At 34.0% G+C, this 24,995-nt stretch overlaps 3 protein-coding genes across 3 annotated transcripts in view; 2 read left to right on the top strand and 1 right to left on the bottom strand.

The window, feature by feature from the left end:
* LOC105339967 (tripartite motif-containing protein 3-like) overlaps positions 1-24,995 on the bottom strand; it is a 314,106-nt gene that overhangs the window by 248,531 nt on the left and 40,580 nt on the right. The window lies entirely within an intron of this gene.
* Positions 868-8,833, top strand: LOC105345305 (universal stress protein in QAH/OAS sulfhydrylase 3'region). The gene is made up of 4 exons (XM_011453418.4): positions 868-1,300; positions 1,508-1,588; positions 3,944-4,050; positions 8,431-8,833. The coding sequence occupies exons 1-4, from the start codon at positions 1,210-1,212 to the stop codon at positions 8,638-8,640; spliced, it is 489 nt and encodes a 162-aa protein (XP_011451720.3). The 5' UTR covers positions 868-1,209; the 3' UTR covers positions 8,641-8,833.
* Positions 8,845-23,073, top strand: LOC105345304 (uncharacterized). Its single transcript, XM_011453417.4, has 18 exons — positions 8,845-10,663; positions 13,238-13,317; positions 14,420-14,525; positions 14,770-14,844; positions 15,071-15,159; positions 15,391-15,464; positions 15,950-16,110; positions 16,264-16,322; positions 16,457-16,534; positions 16,790-16,850; positions 17,100-17,187; positions 17,586-17,764; positions 20,351-20,527; positions 20,808-20,865; positions 20,974-21,095; positions 21,504-21,584; positions 21,808-21,942; positions 22,830-23,073. The coding sequence occupies exons 1-18, from the start codon at positions 9,803-9,805 to the stop codon at positions 23,010-23,012; spliced, it is 2,667 nt and encodes an 888-aa protein (XP_011451719.3). The 5' UTR covers positions 8,845-9,802; the 3' UTR covers positions 23,013-23,073.

Raw genomic sequence — 24,995 nt, 5'->3', positions numbered from 1 at the left:
CAATATGATATTTAGCAAGGGCACCATACTGTACACTTTAACGAACGCTCTCTCTCTCTCTCTCTCTCTCTCTCTCTCTCTCTCTCTCTCTCTCTCTCTCTCTCTCTCTCTCTCATGCACAATGAACAAGTTGACCACAACACAATGCAAATACAGGGTGTCCCAAAATATCCGATACCATTTGAAATTCGTATAAGTTAAATATTTGGCCAACACTTATAAAATGTGACTCACATTTGAAAATAAATTTGTTTAATTTGTCCCCACAAAAAAAATTGGGAGAAAAACATGCTTTTCTTTTAATTATGGTGTCACAAAATTGCATCATTATTTTTTTTTTGGGGGGGGGGGGGGGGGGTTAATTGAATTTTATTTCATTTTGATTCATTGAAGATGAATCGAATAAGAGAGCATGTATCTTTATTCTCTTTTGAGAAGTGGACAGACATAGCCTACATCCATGGATGTAGGCTATGCCTGTCCACTTCTCAAAAGAGAATAGAGATGAGGTTGTCTGTACAGTGGCTGTTGTGAAGAATTTTATTTATCGACTTGATGTTGTCATAGATAAAAAAAAAAAACGTCATTCTGAGTACTTTAAAATTTCTTTATTTTTTGTATTTTTTAAGTAATGCTCAGTTTGTCAAAAACTTATAAAAGTGTGTTGGTTGAGTGAAAAATTACATCATCAAAATGCATTTGATTTTTTGTTAAATAAATTTATTCAAAATTAAAGTTATTTAAAGAGTTAATGGTAAAAAGATATTCTGGAACACCCTGTACTGTATGTACAGATCATATGAGATGTACATGTACATTTCGTGGATCCGCGCCTCTGCTGTATACTATACTGTGATGGAGCCTTCTACTGCAGTACATGTAGTTTTTCAATTAGCGTCACTATTGATTCGGGTAAATAGCCCCATCTGACATCATATCTTGCCAAGACGAAGTAAACAACTTGTCGATAGAAACGCGTAGCACGTGAAAGCACCACAAGGCCTTCTGTTTATCCGATCTTCGTTTTTCATCTCTCTCTCATTCTCGTAAAGCTCCATACCTGTCTAAAGCTGTCGTCTGATACAACATCACGATGTGATTCACGGTAATGTAATTGCCGAGGGGAAAAAGAAGATAGCGAATATACCGGAAGGATTTCTGCAGGCTGTTGCAAAGTACTTGGTATTTTAGTTGTTTAGTACCGAGACTATGGCCGACGATTTCTCAGAGCCCAAAAGGCGGGGGTGCATTGTTGTGATCGCCATGGACGGCAGTTTACATTCCCAACACGCTTTTGAATGTAAGTCTCTACTTTCAGTTTTGAAAATTTTAGACAACGCTACGTGCTTTGTTTACAAAAGATTTTCATTTTTTTTTACGAACTGAGCCGGCTTTTCTTGACCTAATTTTTTTAGCTCGTTGACTATTTTTAGGCTATATTTTAAAGTTCTCAATTCACGTGTTGGGTATAAATTTCCATGGGTATATAATTTTTTTTTTATTTTAGGGTACATAGAAAACATGCACGTGAAAGGCGACAAGGTCATATTAGTGCACTGTCCAGAATATAAATCTCTCGTCAACTCACGTAAGTAGATAATGATCAATTAGTGCGCATTATACAAGCATTTGCACATGTAATTATCTGCACTAAGTTATCGTCTGCTTCATACTTCGATCATTTTGCACTGTGGGACAGAAAATATACAGGACATTGACTTCACCTCTCTAAACATACCCCTACCCTAAAAAAAGGGGTGTGTGTGTGGGGGGGGGGGGGGTTAGAATTTTCTAGAAAGTATGATTTATTCCATTTCATCCATAATTTATTTCCCCTATGACCCAAATTAGCTAATTGGTTCTTTAAGCCTGTATTAATGCGTCGTTTTGTTGGCCTGTCGACCAAAACGAAAAAGCTTTTCCTCAATACTGCAGTACATGCAGATTTGCAGACCACACTGTAAAACAATTGCGTTATAGAGCAACGTAGGCTTATAGCATTACACATCTAAATGCATCAAGGCTGCCTGTACAATATTACGTATAAATCGGTAAGCCTATCTTAATTTGAATGCGAAATAAAATATAAGATCGATCGAATTTACGGATCAAATCCTCGCTGTTGTTCATAAATTGCATAAACTACATTCCAGAGGATTAGACAGTTTTTCTGTCATTTTTTAATCTAAATGTTTGCATACCCTTCTGCAACATTTTCCCGGCGAACAATGCTATGACATGTGGCATGCCTAAAGAGCAATGCCGCGATCACCGAGAAGAAATTTTAAACTGCTACAGGTACATGTATATGTCATTGAGTGTTAATTTAAACTGTGTCTAGATAATTATCATTGGCGAATGCACATATTCAGTTGCGTAAATATTTGCTCTTCGTTTACATGCTAAGTAAATATACATTATCCGAAGTTTGGTAGGAATCTATCAAATTATGTATTGGATAAAAAATTGAATTTTTAATATTTTTTTCTGCGTGATATTAATCAGGTATACTTGTCTTGCGGCAAATTAAAAAAATATATCAGTATTTCGGATGACGGATGAAATACAAATTAATTGGAAAAATGTATCGGGGAGTTTTTTTTATTTCCCTACGCCCTTGACCGTATCTCTATTAAAAACCGACGTAGTTTAAATTTATACTAAGCATATAGACAGCATATGTCGATATTCCAGACACTGAGGAAAAAAGGTTTTCTGTGGATTTCATAATATACACTAGATTATTCTCGAACTGATCACGCTATAAGACATGTTTTGCGTGTTTTTGTCGTGTTGCGTTGATTAATTAACGACCATTTGGAATTGATTTCTTTGAACCACAAGAAGAAAGCAAATCTCAGATCCCTAGCTGTTGAAAAGAAATAAGTAATTTGTCTCCTAGATCTTTTGAATAAATTTTGAATGCAGACCCACCCTCTCCCTTTTGAATTGATCAACATTGACTTGGTATTGATAAATAATGAACAACACCAGTTTATCCTGTAATAAGGTCACACATATGTGTTGTAATTCATATTTTAGCTCACGAGACACAAAAAAGATAAATCTACATGATTGTATGAGCTTATGCTATCGCATGTTGTACGTCATAGCTTAGCCACTTTTTTCAAAAATCTCTAAAAATTAACTGTTTACAAAAATCCTCCTATTGTTTGGATTTAATGCATGTGCATGACTGCTGGTACATCAAAGCTATTGTAAACCAAGGATGCATGGGCATATTTTTTAGCCTGTTCCTTTGAAAACCATCTTATAGATATGGATGCTTTCTCTACAGAAAAAGCACAAAAAAATAATAAGATAATTGTATCTTACAAATTACAGGTACTAACTATAATACTTAGTTTTTACGTCCCTGCAAAATTGGCGTAAAGTGAGTATTTTTGATGTATGGAATCCGGAAAGGGTCATGTATTTTTCTATTGCACCATCGCACCTTCGAGCTTTGGATCGAAGTCGATAGTGTAATGGCGCGATAATGCGATGACGATGAAACGACGGTGCGATAGCGCGATCACGATGATGCGATAGCGCGACAATGCGATATCGATGGTGCAATAGTGAACGATGCGACCCTTTCCTTATTCCGTTGTAATGTAATACAGACAAGTAATCAAATCTGTCTCATCGTAGCCACTTGTTTATTATTATAGCTATGCAGCATTAATCATCTTCATTGTCCGTGTTTTGTAATTCCGTTTGTTCTGTCTGACAGTGGAGGTGAATCATACGGTGACTACGTGAAGAAAATGTGAACACAATTCATTGTTATTGTTAAAAAACGCGTCATCTCCAATTAATTAAGCTTCAAATATCTAGACAGCAAAACACTTTAAAAATCAGTGATGAAAACTTCATATTTGCACTTGATTTATTGTACACTGATGTTTTAAAATTGATATTTCTAATCTTTGTCATGCAGCATATTTAACAACAGATCCATCGAAAGCCTCGGAATTGGCCAATGAGGAAGAAAGAAAAATCAAAGAAATGTTTGCTGATTGGAAAGAGCAAATTAAAAGGACAGAGGTACATGTATTTATGTAAACACATGAAAAAGTCACGATATTTTCTCTTGAGGAATTATTTTTTCCTATTTGATACATCCATCTGATTGGATTATTACCGTCTAAAACTACAAACCGTACTAAATGAGCAATTAATACCGCGTGGATGAACAATTTTCAACCATTCGAAGTGGGGGGGGGGGGGGGGAGAGAGAGATATGCTTGTGGTGCCTGACAGCATTTGTATTTTTGTCTTCATAAAGAATGTTTAGAATTCATTTGCGAGCGCGGCATGCCGTTCGTAGTCTCAACACAGCTATCTTCTCTTCCCTAAAAGGGATTGGGATCGTTAATTTTGGTCGAGGCTGCATTACTCTTGTAAGATTGCTAAAGCAATGACAGACAAAAAGTTACAATTGCCAAAGCACTGATATATCATCTCAAAATCTGAAAGCCTCAGTCTCTGATTTTAAATTACAGAGCGTCTTGGAACCAAAGTGTGAAATATATCGCGGATGTAAATTCAACTAGAGCAGAGCTCGTGGCAAAGCCACGAGTAGGTCTTCCGTTGTTGCTGCGGGTTGAAAATATATGTGATATGGTGTCAAACGACTATAATGACTAAACTTTCAGTTCTGCTTTTGTTATAAAAACGTGTTGTGATTGAAAGCCTGTATATAAAACATGTTTTGAAAAGAAAGGAAGAAAATGCTGTATGAAAACTATTTGTCGACACAGTTTGTGTAATCATTTCAAAAATTCTTTAAAAAATGAGACATCATGTTAAATAGCGAGTTAAATTTTCAAAGGGTAGCAAGCATTGTTATAAACAGTATGTACTCGTGACTCATGTCAGGAATTGTATTTTTCTTTTAAAACCGAACACGCCTACAAAACACGTAACCTTTTCTCTAAGATAACTCCTTTATTCAAATCTTTCTAAATTTTTGAAGACTATATGCAAGTTTAGAATTGTTACGTGCGGACAAACTTTAGTAATTAGTCAAAATTGATGGCATCTCTGAACTTTTCCATAGGGAAATGTGTGTCGTCTGATATCATTTAATGATACGAGTAAACTTGGACATTCAAAATAATATATAATCAGCTAAAAAAAAAGATCAGCGGGAGAATTTATGCAAAAGCGAGCTTCTAAATTTTACACCAGATGGTTCTGTTTCATAAAGACACCGCTATGTAACGTAATGTAATTAAATAACCTTATTTACAGAATGAATAGCACCTCTCTCGACGATGTAATGATATGCAAAATCCTTATTTTTATGTCAGTGGGTTGATTTATAAAATTGAAAAAAAAACTTCAATTGCGCTTGCGTAAATTGGAATTCTGGGAAGGAATTAGACAGTCCGTGTTAGAGAAATTCGAAGAAGTTATGAAACTGGTCAGTTTCTAGATCAAACTGCGCATTGATGTATTAAAAAACTATTATGTGTATCGTCTTGTAGCCACGGTCCGGAATCCGTATGTGCAGTCATACATTGTATGTATATCGATACACCTTTACCTCCTCACCTACATCCATACAAATGAGGGTGCAACCTTCATATACACATGCATAGTATTATAGTTCTGGAAACTATTTATCTTGTATTTTAATATATTGGGTATTCATTGTTCACCTAAAATTATTATTCCACTGGCTGTAGCTAACCTTGTAAGTAAATTAAGTTGCATTACAACCTCATAATACACAACTTCAATTAATTTTTTTTTATCAATTTTCATACAATTAGCAATAAATAAAATCCCCAATAACGCACTTAAGTGTAACTTTGAGAAGCGCATATATTTTTTGGAGGCAGATATGTCGCTATATTATAGTCTGCAAGTCAAGTGAACAATTATGGTCTTTCAAAGAAATAAGAAATCTGTCGACACTTGCAGTACTTTGATGATTTCGATGGCTATCGACTGCATTGCATAATGTAGTCGTATTTTTTAAAGAACAAAATTTCCTTTGACTTCCAACTTTCAATTATAATATATTATGAATTATTCTGTTGATAACTATAGAAGTTTAGTGTGTTTAACGGGTTAATTTATTAGCCACACTCTCAGGTAACGATTCCACATCTTTAATGTAAAGATGATTGACTTCGAATAATAGTCTTATTGTTAATAAAAGCACCTTCCAACTGTTACTCAATTACATATGTTTTGAGTTGTGTGTGCTAAAGCGACACAAGATTTAAGGTCGCACGTGGCGATTGAATTAACACAGACTGACAGAATAAACAATCGGGTGGGAAAGTGAAACACGTTGAATAGAAAATGTTACACATAAGAAGAAGTCACCAAAAATGATTTTCGACAGATCTGGATATCTTTCGCCAATCTAAAAAAAATCCAGCGCGAGCACTTGTTGGCGGGGCGGGAGGAGGGGGTGGGGACGCAGCAATGAATTCGCTTCCACACTCAAACGAACAACCATGTATTAGAAAAACTACAGAGTGATTGATATGGGACCGATAGAATCTAATCTTCAGTTGTTTAAAACTCATGTGAATATTCTTTCAAATAATCAGCAAATGCCTCAATTCAGGGCAATTCAGGACATTCTTTTATCGTGCTAGCACCTACCGCAAACATGTAACATGGCACTTTGATTATAATTTGAGTTGATTTTTAAACTACCTTGTACGCTATAGTATAATTAAATCAATGCTCAATCAGCTGTACAAGCAAAATAAATTTATCTTTTCATCTTAATCCTATATAATAGTTGAAAACATAATAAGTATAGTTCTGTCCGTGCAAAATATGAAACATGAACGCGTAATAAGGTACATGTAGAAGAACACGAGCCGACTGCGGATCACTTGTCCACTCGCGCTATATCTCCTCGGCCATGTGCGAGGGATGATCATCATTTAATATTGGGGTAGGGGGGAGGGTTAAATTTTTTTAGATATACAAACCAGCCATTAATTTATGTCTGACAATGTAATATCGTTCATTAATTTTCATTTTCACTCAAATGTTTAATTAAATAAATACAAGATGGACAAACTTTTATAACATAACATTAAAACAGTTCTTGTGTTTACGGCTATATATATAAACTCAAACACATCCTTCTTCATCTAAGTGTGCGTCGCGGTGTGCGAATCTTGTGTATAAGATAACCGCTTACCGCTAGGTAGTGCAGCCGTGGCTCCTCTCCTCGGCCGTTGACGAAGGATAGATTACGTAAAGGTTCAACGCACAGACACGCACAGCTCAGAACCCAGGACGATTTGAAAAGTTTGCAGTATAATGACCATATTCTATCAAATAAAAGTTCTTTATTTTAAACTTAAAACCCACAATTGATCTATGTCTAATATTGCTTTAGATTGAGAATGACATTGCTTTTATTAATTAACTGAACAATTTCTTAATTGACACCGAATCGTTTGGTCGATAAACTTTTATGTGTAATCAAAACTAAAACAATTCTTGAGTTGGCGGCTAAATAAACTCGTATATGAGAGACGCAACTCTCGTGTATTAGATATCCGCTGACCGCTAGGTAGCCCAGCCGCGACCATGGTGACCGATTTTCTCGGCCGCGGGCGAGGAAGAGTTTCGTTAACTTGGCCAAATTGCCGCGAGTACTGGTCAACACGTATTACTTTTTCCCTCATATTATGCAATACCCGAACACAAAAACAGTTTTATGAGATCAATAAAGTCACAAACAACATTTTTTGCAGCGACGCCCATATCGAAAAAATTACCGTTTTAGAGTTATGAAGCAAAGACTTTAAAGGGATCTAGACCCCTCATTTCAGGGGCTAGCCCCTTTTTTATGGTATCAAATGAAAGCTCTTAATATTCTGCACAACTTTTGTTCTATATGTGTCTAGAAAAAATTTACAACTAAAAAGTTATTGAGCAAAGATATAAGGAAAATTTAACATTTTTTGAAACATTAATTTCGATGTAATTTTTTAAGAAGTATACGTGGGTTAATCAAACATGTAAAACTAGGAGGACAACGTTCAAGATGTCTACATTAAGGATTTGTAAATTAAAACTACTTGCTACGGATCAACTCGGAGCCTTTGCAGGTACACAAGACCCACTAAAAAAATATTCAAAGGGGAATAACTCAAAACCGGAAGTAGCGATTTCAAATTTTTTTGTGCTATAGTAAGCTATTGTCATTGCCAATAAACCCTGAAAATTTGAATAAAATCTAATGACAAACAAGCGAGATATTACAGTTTAAAGAAACGTCTAGAAGAAAAAGAAGAAGAAAAATAATAATGAAGATTTCCAACAGAATCAGTACAAGGTCTTCCGTTGGAAACGGAAGACCTTAATTATACATACATGTATGTACTTGTAAGAAGTACTAAGTACCAATGATAATCTTGTTACATTTTTTCCCCTCAGATTGACGGTTGTGTAGTAAGAACATCCGGGGAACCGGGACGAGCAATTATAAAAATCGCACGTGGAGAGGGCGCTGATTACATCGTCATGGGGTCACGTGGTCTGGGAACTCTGCGCAAGACGTTCATGGGCAGTGTTAGTGATTACATAGTGCACCATGCACACATACCAGTGACTGTTGTACGAAACCGAGACGAGGACAACAAGTGATGAATATTAATGAGTGCACATTGCATAATTTACGCAAATTAAGGAAAAACAGATTCATGTATAAAATTATTGTACACGGCAATGTTTCTGATACTGTTTTTGTATTTACATGTGTATTAAAAACAATTCACGAAAAAACATTGCTGGATGATTTTTAAGCACGCAGTGGTTGTATGGCATCAAATACATTCGGGGGGGGGGGGGGGGGGGGGGATTTATAACCACGATAGGAGACTGGTAGACTGACACTATGTTAATTAATCTATCGCGTAACTTTTTGAAACAATACACCACTGAAATTGTATGAATCATCAGAATGCTAAACCCGGGATATTAAACATTCATTTGAGAACAAATACGATAATATTGTAATAAACGATTATGGGAAATATTGAGACTACATTTTTGGATCGTTTCAAGAAATTTTGATGAAAAAAATCTTTTGTAGAAAATGACGCTGAACATTCAAGACATTTCAAAATACATTAATAATTTTGCACTACAAGTTGCGTTATTTTTTAGCTTTTAGAAAAGTTCTATTTGACTAGTCGTAAAAAACAAAATTGACATCCTCATTATTTTTTTATTGTTAGAACTGCATTACATGTTCTAAGAATGTTCATTTATTTGTCTGTAAGTTACAGATGTAAAAACTGGTTTTAAGTCCAGTCAAAATCAAAATTGAATTAAGTTGTCAACAGTTTCTTTGTTCTTGAAGATAGAAAAGGCAATAACCCATAACGTACTGAGAAGACAATATTCCATTAAGATTATCGCTCGAAATAAATAGTCATGTAATCTAACAAATAAAACGCCCTTATCTTGACCCAGGATGTCTGTTTTGTTTCCTGCAATGCTTTATGATAGGAAATAAAGGTATTTTACTAATACACTTTTGTTGTCGAACTATTGTTTGAAAATCTCCGTCGACTTATCCAGATTAAGCCGAATTCAAATAAAAGAGGGTATTTATTGATCTGGAAAACGTATTTAACTATTTAACGGTTGATCTTGTTTTATTTCAATTTAATATTTGAAAAGACGCAGGTGAAAAGCAGGTAGAGTGAATGCTAGTTTCTATTTATTTATTCTTTTGTATTTGACCAACATTATGAATATACTAGTAGTTTTACTGTGATTCTGACCAAAAAAACCCATCATCATGCCAACATCATTGGTGCCTAAACTATCCCTTACCCCGGTAAAGTTTAACCGTTTGGAATCTCTGACCGAGGATGCGGTGAGCAGTCAAAGACTGCCAGAAACGGAGAGATATGACGAAGAGAGTCCCAAAGGAAAAAAGAAATTAAAGAAACGCTTAAGTCGCCGAGATTCCATGATGAACGTTTTAAGAGATGAACTGAAAAATATGGAATCGCTTCCGGCGCTAAAAACGCACCGTGCGCCAAGCGTGATGGACGAGTGGATGAACGGCGAAGATGGCGCACACGAGGACTTACTCCCAATAAGTACGCGAAGTCGTAACAGAAGATACAGTGTGGGAGACAGTGAATACATGCGTGGACATCTTCCTGTGTCGAGACGAAGCATATCCGGTGGGTCCGATGACGTCATTGTTTCCGGTTACGAACTGAAGAAAATTCGGATGCTGCAGTCTCTTGAAAGCATGGGAGTGGCAATACCCAGAAAAAGAGTTCAACGGAACTCGACTTCTGACGAGAGAGAAATTTTACAGAGTATGGAGTTTGCCAAACGTCAAAGTTTATCAACAAGGCTCTTACAGACGGTCAACAAAAAGCCTAGGTTCAGACACCGCTCTCGTTCTCACTCTCGTTCTGAAGAGGTGACAATGCAGTCTCCAGTGAGAGAGCAGTCGCAGACGAAAGACGCTGAAGATGACGAAAGCAGGGATCAAGTGAATACGATGCTTAAAGCGGTAACGAAGAAAGTGATTGATCCGAACAACCAGGTGGTGTTTGGGAACGCCGGTGTAAAAAACGTCTCATATGATCTCGGAAATGACGTCATTGGATCGTTTAGACGGAAGATACGGAGGAGAAAGGTAGCATTTACTCTGATTACTTAAGATGTTTATAAAAACATTTTCACTTACTATTAACACAGTCATCTTCTCAGTCCTAAAACCGGAATCAACTTCTCGGTCTAAAAATCCGAAACAGGGCCGGACGCAGCAATTTCTAATTATTTTTCTGAACTACATATATGTATACGAGGTGTAAAAATACCAAATGTGTTAACCTAAATCTTAATCTGATAGCACAATTCTTAATCAGTGTGTGCCCTGCATGGTAGCTAGTTTGGCGACTTTTTTTGTAGTTTTAAAAATGTAAAAAAAAAATTCTCCCTGTCCTGTTACATGGATATTTTAAATTCAAGTCGTTAAAAGATAACCAATTATATCATTGATTTAGAAATTAGTGTGTTAGTAATAAATATTTTGATTCTGTTTTATTGTTGCCAATAAAAAAATAAACGGAAAATTTAATCGCTTTTCAAAAAGGTTTCAAGATTTTTCATTAAAGACAAATCCCCCGTGTTTGAAAATTCCGAAGAATTTGACATTACGACCAATAAGTCTATTTTACACATCCCAACTAGACGAAATGAAATAATACATTGGTTGAAATCATCTAATTTCCCCTTTGAACAAATGGATGAAGTGTTGACAAAAGATTAATGTTTGGTGAAGTCTCGCAAACGTTTATGTTTTCGGCTCTTTGGAGAGCGCGAGCGTGCCACTTGAAGGCGCTTCGGCTCCAATATTGTCCAACACTTTAAAGTTAAACAAACCCCTTCAGATGAAAGTGAGAAATAACTTTCAATTTTCCTGTCTGTTATACACTTTTAAAACATGTAGTGAAGTTTGATATATCGGCTTGTTGAGTTTAATATGTTTTGTTCCGTTTTGTACAAATATGAGAACATTGGTAATCCTTTTAAATGATTTCATTGGTTGAAAATAAATGAGTGCATCTAGCTGCCGTAAAGTGTGATAATTATTTTGTTAATGATATATTTTGTAAAACTTGTCAAACTTTTTTCCACTTCCTTTGAAGTCCAGACGTCTTTTGGCAATTTGTTTTGTAATATTGGCAGTCACCTTTTATCAAAATGCAACTGTAAATTAAGAAAAAATTGATTTACTCGACTCCTATAGACTATATAAATTCCATGCTAGTAAATTTATAATCCTTTTTCAATTTTGAAGATTGTGTAAGCCTATTATCCAATTCATCGTTTTGTTGAAGGGAATAATTCAGTCCGAATTCGTTTCCAATACAATTTATTACATATTGTTAATGTAACTCTCTCTAGTTCACGGCTAAGCTACTTCTCTTGATTCATATAGATCAGAGCAGAAGCTATCAGGTTATATGTCATGTTGTAAAATTTTGAATTTACTGGGTGGGTGTAAATACAAAATTTACAACATGACAACATGTTGTAAATTTTGTATAAACACACCCACCCAGTAAATTCTAAATTTACAACATGACATTTATACAATTGTGAGGGTAATTACGTACTTGTTTGTAAGAACTCAAGTACTAAGTATAATTAAAAATGCGAGTACTTCCGACTTGAGAATCATAGGTTTCACGGGATTTGGTTAATTTAGAACAAACTATAGCACTTGGTTCATCCAGATCTACCTCGAACTACATGTAGCTGGCATTCTCATTATAATGCAACTTGATTTACGGAATAATCGAATGTTAACCTGACAGGGCTAAATAAAGGATATATCCGGATTATCTTAATCCCATTAACACAAATCTAATTTAAGGTTACGGACAGATCTTTAGGTGAACAGGTAGAATGTAGCAAATGTTATATCATGGTTCAAGTTAAATCTACCCAAAGTTTTAGTAACGTAATGACCGTTGTGGGAAAAGAAATTAAAGGGTTATAAAATGAAAACTCACTGACTCACCTTACAAGGTCAAAATTGGCACGTTGATTTCTGAATAACAGAACAATTATTTGCCTACGACATATATAGATATGTATATATTTATAATGACATTTTGAATAATACATACACATGCTTCTTCATAATTTACTTACCATTAACAAACTGAAGTTCCCGAATTTTTTTCTATGTTATAAATTTGAAATGAAATTTTATATTATGAAAAATGGCATTTCCAATTGTCTTCGGCATTATCAACATCCTTATCATCGATGCCATTTTGTTAAATACCGGTAACAATCTGAATACTAATAATTTTTTCACGGGGAGTTTACATGATTGTACAAATAATAGGCCTACAGGTAAATATTGGGAAGGAATCTCAACTTTTTCTCTTTTTATTTCTTGTTTGTTTTTTTCAAGGGGGGGGGGGGGTGTATTTGGTGTTATAATTTGAGGTGGTTAAAAATAATCCTTTGTTCCATTTAATGAAATGAAAAGTTATAATTGCATTGCAGAAATAATTTGTTTCAAAAACCAGGATACGGTAATATCAAATGGTATAAGATTAATATCTAAAGTTAACAAAACACATTCACTTGCTCCCGCCGAGACGGAGCGTAAAGTTCAATATTTTTTTTTTATCTTCATCTGACATTCATAAAGTATCAAATGATGAATTTTGGTTTCCTCTTTCTGTAGGTTCGTCCATTCCAAAAATGGAAGCGTCTCTCAAAATTCATAGTGGTATTGATTCGAGCATGGAAGATCCACTCTCAGTCGTAAGTATAGACAGAATGCATTATTCATGGTTATCTATATGTATAATTGTATATATATACTCTACGGCATTAGAGAACAACTTTTTTTTTCAGAAGCTTGAATTAGTGTAAGAACCTTATAAATACGGTGAAACTGGTCAAAAAAGGCTTTTTTGAAAGAATTGACAAGATTACTAGCTTGCGCCGCTTGCAATTAATGTCAGATGACAACGAAATACAATTTTTCCCATGCAAATTGCTATTAGTTCCGGTCCGAACTTCTAGCAAGGCATGCGCAATTGCTAAGTTTTAGAAATGGAAGATCAAAACATGCAATACTATAAAAAGAAAAGAACAGAAAAATATCGCTCAACGCACGCGTTTATTTCGAGTTATTTTAATAATTATTAATAACTTTTCATTGAATTATTGCATATTCTGTTGGGTTTTTAAAAAATGTTTCGAAAGTTAAGTCATGATTTGAAGTTGTTGAAATGCAGTGCATGTTTGGTGCACACCTATCATTGACATTTAGAGCATAAATTATAGAAGGGATTATACTCTCCTGTATGTGAGACCATAAGTAGGATTTAGTGCGTTTTGAAATATAAGTCAATGGGTTATTGGAGTGAATCCCAATTAAAGAATCGTAAACCTTAATCCTCCTTCCAAAATACTCGCGTGACGCATTTTACTTCTTGCGATACTGGGAACAGTCGCAAGTTGAAGAATTACATGTATAATGCTAAGCTGGAAGGTCATCTACATGTATCTGTGGAAAAAAAATAATTAAAGAACATATAGATTTGACATGCATTAATGAATAAATATTTTTTCAAGCATTTTGTTTGTTTCCTTATCGAAATACTTTTTGTGTTACATTCACCAGAATCTTAGCTTCCTATAGGCATATCACAAGGTTGAATTTTTTTCCATGAAAGCTATAAAACTTGCATGTTAGGTTTGTTGATAAAATAAGATATTAGCAACTTTGCCCTTTTCTAACAATTTTAGCTAGTTTACACTTAACCATTTTCAGGGGGTGGTTCAGCGACTATGCGATCAAGTTGTATCTATGAAACAAAAACGATAAAAATTTTAGAACACGATCATTTTATTTCAGGGTTAACTCGATATTGGGGATGTTTGAGTCGCTGGATGCATTGACTAATTCCTATGAGACTAAAGACCTTATGTTTAACGTTACCGACTACAAGGCCGGAAAAGAGGTAATTAGCTAATTAGTCGACATTAATCCATAAATTTTTTTTGAAAAATCGGACGAGAGCATTTTTTTTAAAGAATAAGGATAAGTTAATAGAAAAAAATTGCTCTGAACTTGGAACAAATACACATGTAAATCAGAAGCAATTATGCAATATGTGTTGACCGGAATCAAAAATCTATTTGGTTTATAGCTGAAAGCAAGTTTGTTTTAAATGCCTTTGATAAGAAATCCTTCTCCATTAAAAGGGCCTTATATCTCAAGAGTTACGTAGAATTTTGGAGAAGAGGCCGTCAGCAAGATCATCTGAGGAAGTGCATTATGTAAGCATGTTTCTTTGTTTATTTTGATAAAGAGTGCCCGATTACACATTAAAGCACTTCCACGCAACGAATTAGTTTCCATATCGAATTTTATAAAACTGTCTGGTTAAATATTAACTCTCTTCTACACAACTTAAGAATATTCAATATGAAAAAAAAATCGTGTAAAAGTCCATCATGGCAAAGTTCTAACAAGATACATAATATCTTTTTTTTTCCATACCAGGTTCAAATCGCTCTCAGAAACTACAAATCCATCGCGGAATACCCTGTGGACATGCAGAAGAAAATAGCTTCAAGGGGTTGGTATGAGTCGTAAGTATGAATTCAAGATGGTTGTCCAAAATCAAGACATTCGCTCAGAGTATTTAAAACGATAATTTTTGTGCAAAATTTACAAGGAGAAAATATTAGAAGAAGAAACTGTTTGGAGAAGAAATAAATATTGATGCTGGTTATTGCAAGTGTATTATGAAAAACATGTAAAATTTGAAAATTGGTGCAAAGATAAAAATTTCATTTGGATTTGTTATTTTCTATTAATAGATATGACGCAAAACGAGTAATCGTAAGAGAAGGACACTTGCCAATGTGCTTCTACTTTTTACTGACCGGCTCAGGTAAGATGACATATGGACATCATGACGTCACGTCAAAAGACTGTAACAAAAATTATTTTCATGGTCTTAAAATCTGTCTACAGGAACTGCATATATTATCCAGTTAATTGGTCAAGTAGAAACATTGATATGCATGTATTATTAATATCAGTAAATAATATTTGCCTGAACAAGATGTATAGAACAAACTAGAAGGAAAATAAATTAACTAATATACAATTGCTATATGAAAAAAAAATTACAAACAGGGGGTTGGGGTTAATACATAATAAGTACTTATACTAAGTTTGTTCTATACAATCTTGAAAATGTTATTTACTGATATCAATAATACATATACATCCATATATCATTGTTTGTACTTGACTTTGATTGTTCATATTGAAATCTTGACGAACTAACAACATTTTAAATTAAGATGCCTGGAATTTGGCATTTAATCAGGAGGGAACCGTATTCTTAGACCTGGGTATGATTCTTTGTAGCTGTCGTGTCTTTCCTGGACTCGAACACCAACACCAACAAGACTGTCATCTTCCTCAATCGAGGAGACAGCTTCGGCGAGCAGGCGATCATGACGCGGACCCTGCGGCAGACGACAGTCATTTCCCGCGAAAAAATCGAACTTCTAGTCATGTCTGATGAGGTTATAAGCATTGGTTTTATTGCTTTAAATTTTAGAGTTAATATAAGAATTAAATGGTACAACTGTCAGATTATTGAATTTTTATACAAAGTTCATGGTTTCTTCGAAAAAAAAAACCCACACAAATACTTTTATTTTTTTTTTCATATTTAGGATTTTATTGACATTTTTATGTCTGGTGGACTGCGAGATGTGAATGACCCATTCATAAAGTATGTGCTTATATTCTCAAATAAAAAAAATTGCTTTGTCATTGTTGAACGTCAAGTGAGTCTTATTATTATGATAATAGAGATGATTTGCCAGCAGCGCAGAGTCTTTAGTTAAATCTCTTTTTTTCCCGCAGATCTCTGAAGTTTCTTCAAGAGTGGCCTGTTGAAAAATTAGCTGATAACCCTAAAAAAGCAATTTTCAGCTTTTTCAAGTAAATATACATTTGAATTAATTTACTGTTAACTATAACTGTTAATTCATGTACAAGTAACTTTTTTAAAATACTTTTTTTTTATTATTCATTTTTCAATTGAACAAAATTAAGTTGAACTTTTGTTGATTAATTTCTAGTGAAAGATCCGCGGAATATCTACTTTCTCACACTCTTGTATGAATTCCATAACAAAGCGTGGACTTTTCTAGTATTTGTAATACTAATAACTGTAAATTCCTGTCTTGTTTTTAGAAGAGGGAAGGTTTTAATCAAAGACACGTCGAAAAGTGACTGGATATTCGTTGTTAAATCGGTAAGGAAAAGCCAGTTTACTGCTGCTCTTTTATATAGCAGTTATAAAATGACAAGTACAATGCCATGTATTATTTATAAACGTTTTCTGTTATCGACTTAAAAATTCTTTTGACGGAATATTCCATTTCCAGGAATTTGGTGGTAATTATCATCATGCATGCAGTTGTATATTGTATTATTTAAAAATGAATAAAATGATTGTCCAATAGAGTTTGTCTATTTTTAAAAAGTGATGAATTCTTTGCAGGGAAGTTGCAGTTTGCTGAAAAGACTTCGACTTATTGATCCAACGAAGAAAAAACCCAAAAGCAGGAAGAAAGAGTGGCGTGATAAAAGTATATGAATATCCTAGAATCATTTTAAAAAGACCTTGGACTTTCTATTTGTCTGTTGCTTGCATCAAAACAAGTTAAAAATAAAATATGCATAGATTGCGTAGTCGTAGCTCAAAGCCAGAAAAATCTTGTTGATTATAAAAAGCCATGGCTGAATGACCAACATTGAAATAGACATGCCTATGTTTCATTGCTTTTTGACAAATGACCCTAAGTTCAAGGTCATATAATAAAAGGTTCTAAAATTATTGACGAAGCGAATGCTGTCATTCTTTAATACGTGGTTTTATTTGTTTCAACATATGTTATGAAAGTTTGAAAACATTATATCTACTTCACAAACAACAATCAAAATGAAGACCTAATCATATTACATTAACATTGCATTTTCATTGCAGTTGAAGAATGTTTGAAAATTGGCGCCTCGTTGTCTCATCAAGACCAAGTGACACTACTGTACGAGGAGGAAGTGAAGAAACTGGAACAGCAGAACGTCACCCTTAGATACTACGCTCTTCCTGATATCAACATTGCCACAAATGAAGCTTACAACGATCTACGTCAAATGCATGATGAGGTATGCATTTGCGCAATGTCAAGCGCTTGTGGCGCGAAAATTTAAACCTTATAGTTTGTACCACTACTCTTTTTCTTAACTTTGATATTTAATATTGTTGTTAAAATACATCCTATACCTCCTTCAATATAGATAGTAACGTTGCTTTAAATAAATTGGATTTATTTCGACATTTGTCCGACGCTTAACATGTCCATTGAACATATACATATACCTGAAAAGAATTTCTATCGCTTCTTGATTAAAAGATTGTAATTCTACGGGATTGTGTGATTATTCTTATGATCGAACTTTGCTTAAACATAAAAGTAAGTTAAAAAATTCTTTAGTTATATGCGTGCGCAATTTTTCTCTTAAATGTTATGTCGTTTATATCTAAATAGGTGAATATAATACACATGTGATTCTCAGTCAGCTGTTTTTCTGTAACTGCGATATATTCAAAAATACTTACCTGTGGATGTTGAACATTTATATATTACTTGTTAAAAATAATCAAACACATATGCTATAAAATATTACCAGAGAAAAGAAAATGTGAGTATGAGTCTATGCAGATCCCTTTTAATGCATTTGCTTGATCCTTTAGTTTTTGAGGTCTTCCGTTTCCAACGGAAGACCTTATAGTTTTCGTACGATTTCTTCTTCTTATTATTTTTTTCCACAAATTTTGTGCACGCGATTTCTCGAAAACTATTCGACCGATTTCAACCATTTTTTCACAGAAGATGAGACTTGAAATAAACTTGATATATTTTTGAGATTTTTCCTGTCGTCACTTCCGGTACCGATTTATCGGCCATTTTGTACATTTTTACGACCTATTTTGTGCAGAGCTGATCTCAGAAACTATCAGATATATGACAATGAAATTTTCAGGATATGTAGTCTATAGTCTGAAGTTGTGCACTATTATTTTTTTTTACGCCAATGGCGCCATTTCTTGGAGCTCGCCTGAGCACGAAAATTGCGTACGAATTTTCATTCAAAATTTTCAAACGTTTTGATCTGTCTCTTTTTATCAGTTGGTATTTTGTTTAGATATATCTAACAAAAGTGGTAGAGAATTAGAAGTTCTGTCCAACAAAATCAAGAAAAAGGGGCTGGCCCCTTTTTTTCAGGGGCCAAGGCACTCGTACACTCTATTACAAATAACTTAATAACGATAAAGATTTTGTAACGCATTATAGAAACAAAGTTGTTGATCGTACAAATATCTATTAGAGAAAATCATTGCCACGCCCATTTATTACGTAATTAGGGATTTTTAGGGGCCAAAGTACTTAAACTTTGACGAAAAATAACTAGAGAAGTATACATATTTTGTTAGACATCATAGAGGAGAAAATGTTTGAATAAATGATTTAAATTGATCCCACTTATCAAAACACGAATTTCTGTCCCCATTAAGGATCTAGAGGGCTGGCCCCTAAAATATTCAATCATTTGTATCTTAAAAATTATCAACAATTTTACATGGGTGTAAGAACAAAAAATGTTAGTATTCTTAAGACCTTTTCAAAGAAATTAAGAAAAAGGGGCTGGTCCTTCAAATCAGGGGCCAAGGCACTCGTAAACTCTATTATAAATAACTTAAAAACGATAAAGATTTTTGTAATGCATTATAGAAGCAAAGTTGTTGATCGTACAAATATCTATTAGAGAAAATCATTGCCACGCCCATTTATTACGTAATTAGGGATTTTTAGGGGCCAAAGTACTTAAACTTTGACGAAAAATAGCAAGAGAAGTATACTTATTTTGTTAGACATCGTAAAGGAGAAAATGTTTGAATACATGATTTAAATTGATCCCACTTATCAAAACACGAATTTCTGTCCACATTAAGGTTCTAGAGGGCTGGCCCCTAAAATATTCAATCATTTGTATCTCAAAAATTATCAACAATTTTACATGGGTGTAAGAACAAATAATCTTAGTATTCTTAAGACCTTTTCAAAAAAATTAAGAGAAAGGGGCTGGTCCTTTAAATCAGGGGCCAAGGCACTCGTAAACTCTATTATAAATAACTTAAAAATGAAGTGGTTGAGGGAGATTTCTGAAATTTCATTGATATTTTAATCGAATCGTTTAAAATATTGTACGGAAGACCTACTCGTTACTCGTAACGAGATCGTATCTAGTTGTTTTATCTAATTAATTGATTGCTTTTAGTATGTGGCTTCGACTAGCATTTTTAGGTGTTATTGGCTACATTTATAGTATCTGCTTTACGTTCTTATGAGTTACCAATAAACCGCGGCACAATCCCAAATAACACATAGAATTGAGTGTAATTTGATTGTTGCTTTTCTATTTCAATCATGTCCTATTTATACCGATATTTACTAATATATGTTTATAACCTAGGTTTACTATAATACAAATTTTGTTCAATTTCATTTTGTTTGTATTAGTTCAATTTCATTAAACGATGATTGCAATAATTTTCAGAAAATACAAATAAAGTAAAATATTCAATATTAATTAAGAAGAATTTTTGAAAAATGAAAGATTAATGTTAATTAAGTATGAAAGGGATATGGAGTAAAGGTTTTGTATGTCAATTTTTCTTTTAAAATATAGATGATAGAAAACAATTACATCAAGAGAACCATTGCGGATTTAAAGCAGCGCGCCGCAAACGAAGGTTCCATTATCACAGAGACTGAATTCGAACTGGACGAGGAGGAGAGAATTAACCAGGAAGCCAGGAACTACCGGCGCATGTCCCTGGTGGACCTCACAAATCTCGTTTCCAAGGTGACGATGTCTCGCTTTAAACATTGTTTCGTCATTTCTAGTTATAGCTACTTTTTTTCAACATGTTTAATGTAGGTATTTAATAGCGCAAAAAATCTATCAATTTGTACGACATGAAGTACAGCTATGCGTTTCAATTCAGTTTTTTGTTTGGTTTTTTTTTTCGCAAAACTTACATTCACAAAGTACATATAGGTAATAATGGCAATTTGTTTGATTTTCTTTTTAAAAAAAATTCAAAATAAAATACTTACTTAAAATTGTCTTGATATTTCAACAGGGACCATATATGTCAAAACCAAAGAAAGGAACGGACAATTCAAAATCAGCAACCACGGGTATTGTATATATATCTTTTAACTTCAACTCTGTTGTAATACATTTATTTCAACTTCAGATTTTTGACATTTGCGGTTCAATTATTATTTGAATGATTTGCTATGCAGTCCGTACCACCACATACGAAACTGAATCTGGTGAAGTGGAGACCGTACAAGATTACACTATGACCGGAGGTGACGTCACACAAGAAAGGATGTCCAATCATCCAGCTTCCTCTAAAAGCCGGGTAAGGATCCAAACCCAGCACATGATTTTCATAACATGTCTGCGTATGCCTGAAAAATTGTACACGTTACAATTGTATTTATTTCAAAATTATTATATAACCATTGACGTATTCTTTATATACTTTACGTACGATTTATTTCTTACGAACTGGTTTATTATCAGAGCTGAAAGTCTTACACTCAGTCAGATTTTAATTCTAAAAAAAAGATAAAAATTTGACCAGTTTGAAAAAGAAATTAAAAAAAGACGATCGCCCGCCCGATTGTGTTGCACAGGCTTTGAAACTCATGAGCAGCCGCTCAGCAGATGTACCTAGAACGTTTAACGTAAATACATAAAGAAGAATAACTCTTTTCGATTCCAAAACATGATATCGACTGACCAAAATTAGCGTTTCCCTTTGTAGGAGGAACCTGCACCCATCGAAAACGACGGAGGAGACTATGTCTTTGTAAACTGCCACACGCTTACGAAAGGCCAGATTTTTGTAAGTAATATTCTGACATATCAAAATGCCATATCTAGTTTAATAATAATTATGATCATTGATTTAGCTTCATTTTAACAGTTTTATAGTCCTAACGTTTTCAAAGTTTTGAAAGCACCAACTCTAAAATTAAGAAAAAAAGACTTTCAATGATCATAAAGTCAATGAGAAAGGAATTAAATTTCTTATTTAATTGAATTAGAATGATTTTTTTTCCTCTAAGGGTTTACAAGATATATGCTTCGAGAACCAGCCCGATTTTAGTCTAGTCAGCAATGGCGTAGAGGTGATCATGATCAATAAAAAGTTTTACACAGAAAATATGACCAATAACCAACTCATCAGATTAAGAGAGCATGTGAGTTGTAATCTCTCTCTCTCTCTCTCTCTCTCTCTCTCTCTCTCTCTCTCTCTCTCTCTCCATTGTTCTTATGATGATGACTTCAGCTGTTCTTCCTATCTTTATCTATATATACTATGTACTGTTACAACAGAGCAATGCTGTGAGTGCTTTATTAATGATATTTATGATATGCCCTGTACAGTACTTCCTGGGTTGTTACATCCTGGTTTGAGTTGTATGTTTCTCATGATCCTATAAATCACAAAAAACGGGAAGGAAATAAAATTTGAGAAGAAACTAGATTGATGCAAACTTTACACTTCACACTCATGATAACATTCCATCATCATTATTTTTTAGCAATTTTGATTTTGGTTACAATTTTTTCATTAAAACCGACACAAATGTGTAAAGCCTGGTTCTTAGTACAATTATGTAAAAGCGTAAGAGTTTTAATTGTTTTGTCTTAAGTTTATATTCACACCCACCCAGTAAACTCATAATTTTGTTTTGCATCAGCCTAGAACCCCGCAACGTCATTGAATAAAATACATCATGTAATCGCCGTCTTTATTTCTATGGTTGTTAACTGCAACATGGCTGACGTAACGTCATTTTCATAAATATATTCTTTTTCAATTCATAGATTTACAAATGGTGTAAGTTCTCGACAAAACAAAATATTTGTTAGGTTAGTTTCTGAATGTCTAGGGATAAAAGTCCATAGAAGGTTTAGCTTTGCCTACTATGAACTTTTGATAAGCCATCCGACATATTTCCATAGACAGTCATTAACAATCCCAGCCTTCTATAGACTTTAACAGCCCGACATAAATCCGTAGACAGTCATCAGTTACAAATCTAGTAAGTTGTAATATGACACTATACCCGTTACTTTGAAGGTGTGGCCTTACCCCAGCTCCGAGGACCTACAGTCCACTCTGGACAACCACATCCGGTGGGACTATCACAAAAAGCTCAACATGAAGAAGTCCCTCCGCGATGTCCGGATGAGGAACCTCCCCCCAAACGACTCCAGGGCCCACTTGAGTGTCCCGAAAGTGGGAGAGGAGAACAGCTACTGAGACGGGCCCTCCTGGAGAAATGAATTTAAGGGATCGTTTACATTGAACTACTGGTGGTTTTTATTTGATACGGTTCTAAAAAGAGACGGTGATTGAAAATTTGTTGATTTGAGAATTTAAAAGGTCAATTTGTTAATGGGATAAGGTTATAACTTTCATACATAACATTTCCCCCTTGCTTAGAAAAAAATTACACAATGCATTTTTTTTTCAAAAGACAAGTATGCAATTATTTTTATTTACGTAATACAATCCATATTTGTCAAGTATTTCTGACTGCAGGGTACTTACATGTTACTTACATGTACATGTACTAGTGTGTCATTATCAGCTTGTCGGTATTCAGCTTCTTTTTATAACAACTCTTTCTTTGATGTGGGAACACGTTTAAACCATTGTTTCATAACGAATTATTCTGAGCTGTTGTTGCTTTTACATGTACATGTACATATATTTCCTTACAATCTGGATTATTTTAGATATATTATATCGTTTTTATCGTTTCATTGTGCTTACTGTGCCAAATGCTCATGATTGTGATGCTGTCCATTTGCCTTCAAGGGATTCAAAGAATCTCGTTACCATGGTATTCATGACGTCATTATGTGTTGATTCTTACGAAAAGAGAAAACGGGTTGAATTTTGTTGTTTTAAAAGATGTACCAGATGTATATCAATTAAAGCTTTCATTACACTGAAAAAATTTCTTTGCTCTTGAGGGGTTTTTAACAAAATGCGACTTTACATAGAAAATGTAACCTCAATATTTTATTCTTTTTGTTTTGGTTTCCGACACGAAATTTTGTAGATTTTTCTTTTTGACAAATCATTTCTATATAAAGTTGTTGGATAATTAAAATGCTGTTCTATGATATACTATTATAATTTATAATGGACATTTAGGCAATTTATAAATAAGTAAAAATCGTAAGAAACAATACCTTGCATAAACTTATCGTTACGTTCTTTGCGAAGTATGACAATCTGCACATGATTATTTTACCTCAGTAGTACATTACTAGTATTCGCGTACGCACGAGTTTTCAAATATTTTCAAACTTTGAACACGAGGTGCTAGGACGGGAATCACAATACAAAGTGACATGTAAGCTAAAACGTTAAAAGTTGAATTGTGGAAAAATAATTTTAGTAAGTGTAAATTTTTAGATATTGACGGGTGAACTTTTTTGACTTACCGGTAATAATGTGTTTTAATCAATTTTCGTCGAATACCAATTTTCGTGGATTATTTCATTGTTGAGTTGAACCAACGAAATCAAATGTTTATTGAAGTGTAAATAATTAATATAACATATTGCATTCGTTTGGTAGGGTCATTGCCACGAATTTACAAACTTTGAAATTTTTATTGAAACCATGAAATTCATGCTCACAGATACAGATGAAATCGCGGCATCTTACAGTAGAACCATTTTAACAAAACCTTGGACTTTCGGTAGGACGTAACTACTTATTTCTTCCGTCAAAACAAGTTAAAAATGACGTTGATTTCAAGTGAAATATACACAGATTGCCTGGTCATAGCTAATCTGTTGATTTCAAAAAGCTCTGGCTGAGTGGCCATGCAACAATGAAATAGACAACCCTACGTCACTTTGCCGTTTGACACAACCACCCAAAGTCCAAGCTTTTGTTAAAATTTTTCTATATAGCAGTGTCTTAAGGAGGTTTGGTGGTCAATTTAACAAAGCAGCCATCATATCTATACATTTGATTCTTAATTATCACTATCTAACCTATAAACTGTTATTAAATCCAGAAAAATTCATATATTATAGCTTCAAAATTACATTTTCCTACGTCTCTATACCGGTAGAGGGTTTTTTTTTCAAAGACCAATAAAATTAATATTCGAAAAATAGCCACAGCCTTCAAGTTCTCTAATTTAAGCTTACTTCCTAGACATTTTAAAGAATATAATTCCAAGTTTATGATGTTTTCTATGTAATAAAGATCGATGTT

Source organism: Magallana gigas, chromosome 4 (assembly GCF_963853765.1).
Source record: "Magallana gigas chromosome 4, xbMagGiga1.1, whole genome shotgun sequence".
NCBI classification, from domain to species: Eukaryota; Metazoa; Mollusca; class Bivalvia; order Ostreida; family Ostreidae; genus Magallana; species Magallana gigas.
This window is presented reverse-complemented; position numbering and strand designations above follow the sequence as displayed.